At 36.6% G+C, this 7,430-nt stretch overlaps 1 protein-coding gene across 1 annotated transcript; it reads right to left on the bottom strand.

Moving 5' to 3' along the window:
• Positions 1 to 1,661: 1,661 nt before the first annotated feature.
• On the bottom strand, positions 1,662 to 3,653 carry HES3 (hes family bHLH transcription factor 3). The gene is made up of 4 exons (XM_088447718.1): positions 3,594 to 3,653; positions 3,399 to 3,494; positions 2,190 to 2,271; positions 1,662 to 2,062 (listed from the first exon to the last, which is right to left on the bottom strand). The coding sequence occupies exons 1-4, from the start codon at positions 3,636 to 3,638 to the stop codon at positions 1,662 to 1,664; spliced, it is 624 nt and encodes a 207-aa protein (XP_088303844.1). The 5' UTR covers positions 3,639 to 3,653.
• Positions 3,654 to 7,430: the final 3,777 nt, after the last annotated feature.

Here is a 7,430-nt window from a genome sequence, read left to right as displayed (position 1 = left end):
ACATAACCCTATCTGACACTGATCTTGTGTTGCATAGATGAGAATAAGCCTATAATTTTAATAAGACAAATTGGTCAACAGCCTCTAGAATTACAGTAATGTAATTTATGCAATGTCTGGACACTAAACTTAATATGGCACTGTGAAAGGTGCCAATCATCATCATCATCATCATTATTATTATTATTATTATTATTATTATTATTATCTTATTGTCATCGTGTATTTATTTGAAGGATAACAAGCCACAGTAGTAATTTAGGATGATTTAACAATTTCTCAAATGGATTTTATTTTATCTATCTATCTCTCTCTCTATCTATCTATCTATCTATCTATTTATATATCTATGTCATATCTGTCTGTCTATCTACCTATCTATCTATATATATATATATATATATATCATATCTATCTATCTATCTATCTCATATCTATCTATCTCATATCTATCTATCTCATGTCTATTATTCTCATATTTATCTATCTATCTATCTATAGATCTCTATCTATCTATTTATCTATCTATCACATCTCTATATATGTCATGTCTATCTATCTATCTCATATCTATACATCTATCTCATATCTATCTATCTATCTATCTCATATATATACATCTATCTCATATCTATATATCTATCTATCTCATATCTATCTATCCTCATATCTTTCTATCTATCTATCTATCTATCTATCTATCTCATGTCTATCTATATATCTCATTATCTATCTATCTCATATCTATATATCTATTTATATATCTCATATCTATATATCTATCTATCTCTTATATATCTATCTCATGTATCTATCTATTTATCTCATATCTATCTATCTAATATCTATATATATATATATATCATATCTATATATCTATATATCGCTTAATATCTATCTCATATATATCTATCTTTTATCTAGTAGTTTATAATATGCAACAGCTGTACAAATCAGGCGTTAATTGTTATGTATTTTGGCTAAAGTGGCACATTCACAAATGTGCTAATGGACAATTGTGTTGTGTGTAATCTGCCCAGTACACCTAGCTTTGTCACAGAGATCACAACCTGTAGCTCGTGAGCTATTGTAAGTCCCAGCGTTAACTTCCAGCCTAGGCGGAATACAAGATTTCCTTATGTGCTTGATTATGTTTGTTTGGGTTTTTTTTAACGAATTTTAGCTTATTTCAGTGTCAAAAGTGTATAAGTATATATGTGTGTGTATATATGTATGTATGAGTATGTATGCATGTACGTGTGTGTGTATGTATGTATATGTGTATGCATGTATATGTGTAATATATATATATATATATACTGTATATATATATTTTTTTTCTATATAGATATCTATATGTCTATAGATATACAGATATCTCAATAAGTTTCCAAACTTTCCTGTAATACTGAAAGAAACATAGCTAAGATTCTGAGTACAAATAGAGACATTTATTTGACATTATATATAACATTTACATAATTTTAAATAGAGCTATGTATTTGCGTAGTGAATACAATGACAGAAAAGACGGTGAAGTCACTGTGGTGCACCTATAACTGGGAAATGACAGTGCACATAAATTATATATAATATTATATTCTTATAAAGAACAGATTCAATTCCCCCCCCAATGGAGATGAGTCTATGTAGGAAAGAAGTCACCAGGGTCTCCACACGTCCTGGCCGGGGCTGCTGTCACTGCTGGGACTGAGTATGACCGGGCTGTGACTTATTGCTTGTGCTGGGTAGCGGTTAGTGCTGGTCGGACAATGAGATAACTCCCGGGGGGCTGACTTGGGCTTGGTCGGTCTGTGATCGGGCGATGAGCTGGCCGGGGGCACAGCATGGCTATTGGGCCTGTGATCGCCGCTGTCCTTGGTCCTGAAACAAGTGAAACAAGTGCCACTGGCTGGAATTGGAGTCAGGGACAGGTCCTGCAGCAGGTAGGGGTGAGCGATGGTACCCGACTCCTCCGACCTCGTCAGAAACCGACTCACACTGCTCAAACAGCTCTGGAAGCCGGCCTGGTACTCGGCGCTTCTCAGGACAGGGGCCTCTGCTGGGTAGAGAGTTACATGGTTAGAGAACATGGAGAGAGGAAGAGAGAGAGAGGAAGAGAAAGAGAGAGAGAGAGAGAGAGAGAGAGAGAGAGAGAGAGAGAGAGAGAGAGAGAGAGAGAGATTTACCTTGTACAACGTTCTGAAGCGTTTTCAGATATTTCACAGTGAGTTCAAGTATATCTGCTTTTTCCAACTTGCGTTTTCTAATCTAGAAAAGGAACCACATAAATTGATATTAGGACAGTTTTGTGTACTGTACTGTACGCACCGTGCCATGTTGTTACATGCTTAGGACAGGTCTGTCTCCTGTACTGTAGGCACCGTGCCATGTTGTTGCATGCTTAGGGCAGTTCAGTCTCATGTACTGTAGGCACCGTTAAACTACATGCTTAGGACAGGTCTGTCTCCAATACATGCCATATTGTTACATGCTTAGGACAGGTCTGTCTCCTGTACTGTAGGCACCGTGCTATATTGTTACATGCTTAGGACAGGTCTGTCTCCTGTACTGTACGCACCGTGCTATATTGTTACATGCTTAGGACAGGTCTGTCTCCTGTACTGTACGCACCGTGCTATATTGTTACATGCTTAGGACAGGTCTGTCACCTGTACTGTACGCACCGTGCTATATTGTTACATGCTTAGGACAGGTCTGTCACCTGTACTGTAGGCACCGTGCTATATTGTTACATGCTTAGGACAGGTCTGTCACCTGTACTGTACGCACCGTGCTATATTGTTACATGCTTAGGACAGGTCTGTCACCTGTACTGTACGCACCGTGCTATATTGTTACATGCTTAGGACAGGTCTGTCTCCTGTACTGTACGCACCGTGCTATATTGTTACATGCTTAGGACAGGTCTGTCTCCTGTACTGTAGGCACCGTGCTATATTGTTACATGCTTAGGACAGGTCTGTCTCCTGTACTGTACGCACCGTGCTATATTGTTACATGCTTAGGACAGGTCTGTCACCTGTACTGTACGCACCGTGCTATATTGTTACATGCTTAGGACAGGTCTGTCTCCTGTACTGTAGGCACCGTGCTATATTGTTACATGCTTAGGACAGGTCTGTCTCCTGTACTGTACGCACCGTGCTATATTGTTACATGCTTAGGACAGGTCTGTCTCCTGTACTGTACGCACCGTGCTATATTGTTACATGCTTAGGACAGGTCTGTCACCTGTACTGTACGCACCGTGCTATATTGTTACATGCTTAGGACAGGTCTGTCACCTGTACTGTAGGCACCGTGCTATATTGTTACATGCTTAGGATATATTGTTACAAGCTGGGAAGAGACTATTATGGAGAATGAGAACTTACATTCTGGGAATAATTCTTCTCTAGAAGAGATTTCAGCTGTTCCAGGGACACATTAATTCTGGCCCTTCTCTTCTTTTCCATCAATGGTTTGGAAACCTGTAAGAGGAGAATAAACATGAGCATATTTCTGCGTTGTAATATCCCATTACTACAGTCCATAGCATCATGGCAGCGCCTCCCAGGTGATATACTGACCTTCCTGAAGGTACCAGCTTCCCTGGGCTGAGTATGGGTCACCATGATGGGGCGTCTGGAGAGCTGTGCACAGGGTTGTGATGCTGCCTCTGCTGGAATGTGCATTTATACAGTCCCGACATTTACATCACAATGCGGTACTTGACCTGTGGCCTCTGGCTATCAAAAGACAAAGATTCACTCCAATGTCAAATCATCCATGAAGTCTTTCATAGCCGGGTGATTGAGCTGAACACTGGGTTTATGGAACTTCCCATTCAAAGGAAAGCCCGCTCTCTGTCTCTCATGATGTAGGCAGATAAATATACATGAGGTAGATAGAGATGAAATAGGTGTATATGAGAGAGATAGATTAATATATCTGAGCTACATATTAGATAATGGTATAACATACCGATTCCACAGATAGATATGAGATAGAAATTAAATAGATTGATTTGAGATAATTATAAGGATATATATTCGATTATTAGACAGATAAATAAATATGAGACTGGTAGAAATGGAAGGATTTGAGATAATTCGATGGCTAGACAGATTAGAAGATATGAAATGGATATAAGATAAATAGATAGATAGATAGATAGATAGATAGATAGATAGATAGATAGATAGATATGAGATAGATAGATAGATAGATAGATATGAGATAGATAGATATGAGATAGATAGATAGATAGATAGATAGATAGATATGAGATAGATAGATAGATAGATAGATAGATAGATAGATAGATAGATAGATATGAGATAGATAGATAGATATGAGATAGATAGACAAATAGATATGAGATAGATAGATAGATAGATAGATAGATAGATAGATATGAGATAGATAGATAGATAGATAGATAGATATGAGATAGATAGATAATAGATAGATAGATAGATAGATAGATAGATATGAGATAGGTAGATAGATAGATAGATAGATATGAGATAGGTAGATAGATAGATAGATATGCACAATATCTGGCCTTATTCCGCATGTAGCTGCCCCCACATAAACTGCCCCCACATGAGTTGCCCCAGCAGGTGACCCCCGCAGGGATAAGGGGTTATGGTCAGCCAGCAGTCAATTCATCCTGACAGCAGGCTGCCCCACTATGGCTAATGGCCTGACAAATACACAAATACAAGCAATTTTCTGCTCCCTGTGGGTCGGAAGTGAGAAATGATCACAAGTTCCCCATCTAATGAAGACACAAGAAACAGACGGCGCTGTCAGCACTCCCTAATTCCCACAGGTGTCCCATTCACATCTCATCACCATAAAATCAGCTTTCCATACACTGTTACATGTGCCATCACTGCAGCACACAGTAATAATGTTATTATACCCAGATTTGGCTTCAGTGTCTGTACAGGAAATATCGGGTATGTGTCGTAAGGCTGTGTAATGTGCTTTAATGTACTGTAATATATATATATATATATATATATATATATATATATATATATTAGCCTGCTGTGGCCACAATGCATTCAGTACAGGGTTGAAGTGTTGGGTACTTGGTCATTAAATACAGCTGCTGCCAGTGACGTCTCTGCATTCTTCGCTGTATTCTATAAATGAATAGAGTGTGGAGAATCTGTAAAAAATAGGACAGAGACTGGAGGAGGAGCAAGAATTCTCCTCACTTCAAAATCCACTCTCTAACGTGACAATTGGTGGGAGCCCATTCAGTAACACAGGGAGCTTGTGCTGCAGTCAGCAAACTGTTTATGAGGAAACAGGGGTTTGTGCTCTTTTTGTGAAGTAGAGAAAAGATTTTGGCAACTTTTATTTTTATGCTAATTTACATTCTGAGCCAATAAAAAACCTGTACACACACGAAAAAAGCCAATAATAGATTTTAATGAAATATTGCAATTTACTAGTTATATTGTTGCGGGAAAAAAATATGCAGACAGATTCTATTTTATTATAATTGTTCTCATTACTGTACTGAGCCAGTTATTCTAGTCAATGATGAACAGTAATAGCAACAATGACATTTGCAGGCTTGCTGGGGGCTATCCAAAAGGGGCTTTTGTTTTAAATGAGAAGATTATACAGTAAAAATGTATATTTATTTCAGCAGCTTTATTCTGCTTGTTGCTTTCAAATTGTTTTGGAACTACAAGTCCCAGAATGTCATGACAGGGCATTCAGTCACTGGTCGTTCCTTGCAAGCTGGAGAAACAGAGATTTCTACATAATTTAGATACATTTATTGTCATGTATAATTTTTATTTATGTGATATATCACGAATTTTAATTATATTTATTGTTGTTATTTATGTAGACAGTTATGTGTTGTGCACTATTAATACTCTAATGTGTTACTGCTGAGATTGCGTTTGCATTTAATCGTACCGAAATATAGATTACACATTGGTCACGGTGCCTTATTTAATACATGACTATGACGAAGCTTTGCCGCTTGCATGTTCCTCGGATATTACATGCCTATATCAGTGTGTACAGGTAATAGCTCCGTACAGTCAGTGGGCCCCTATCTGCAGCCACACAGGGGGGTGTCAGACACATCAGCACCAAGGAAACAATTAGGAGACCTGTTGCAGTAATTTGTTATGTAATGATGTGCTCACTGTGCAGGCAGGGTGCAATTTATTGGCCCCGCAACCGGTGATTTGCAGCTAAAAGGAACAAAACAAAGCAATACATTGTGGTCAACATCAATGCAACCTGTAGAATATTGCCCCACAAACTGTATACGGCCATCAGTCTATTATATACTCTTATAGAGACCGCAGCTGTTATCTCTCTCTAGGAAGAGAGAGAGAGAGAGAGAATATCATCATTATTATTATACGATAGATAGATATGAGATAGATAGATAGATAGATAGATAGATAGATAGATAGATAGATAGATAGATATGAGATAGATAGATATGAGATAGATACATAGATAGATGGATAGATTCATAGATAAATATGAGATAGATACATAGATAGATAGATATGAGATAGATAGATAGATAGATAGATATGAGATAGATAGATAGATAGATAGATAGATAGATAGATAGATATGAGATAGATAGATATGAGATAGATAGATAGATAGATATGAGATAGATAGATAGATAGATAGATATGAGATAGATAGAACGATATGAGATAGATAGATAGATAGATAGATAGATAGATAGATAGATAGATAGATAGATAGATAGATAGATATGAGAGATAGATAGATATAAATGAGATAGATATATATGAGATAGATAGATATGGGATAGATAGATAGATAGATAGATAGATATGAGATAGATAGATAGATAGATAGATATGAGATAGATGGATGGATAGATAGATAGATAGATAGATAGATAGATAGATAGATATGAGATAGATAGATAGATAGATAGATAGATAGATAGATAGATATGAGATAGATAGAACGATATGAGATAGATAGATAGATAGATAGATATGAGAGATAGATAGATATAAATGAGATAGATAGATATGAGATAGATAGATATGGGATAGATAGATAGATAGATAGATAGATAGATAGATATGAGATAGATAGATAGATAGATAGATAGATAGATATGAGATAGATGGATGGATAGATAGATAGATAGATAGATAGATAGATATGAGATAGATGGATGGATGGATAGATAGATAGATAGATAGATAGATAGATACATAAATAGATAGTTATAGGATAAAAAATATAGTATACAGGTATAAGAGAAGGAGAGTGTGAGATTTATTCTATGAATATTGTGTATTTGGTAAATTCTGAAGTTGTATTATTTGTTTACAAATTAATGATTTCATATGACCAAGAGAACAGTGCATTCATCCAGTATC

Source organism: Taudactylus pleione, unplaced genomic scaffold (assembly GCF_031769625.1).
Source record: "Taudactylus pleione unplaced genomic scaffold, aTauple2 ptg000437l, whole genome shotgun sequence".
NCBI classification, from domain to species: Eukaryota; Metazoa; Chordata; class Amphibia; order Anura; family Myobatrachidae; genus Taudactylus; species Taudactylus pleione.
Note: the sequence above shows the minus strand (reverse complement) of the source record. Positions and strands in the feature narration are given on the sequence as shown.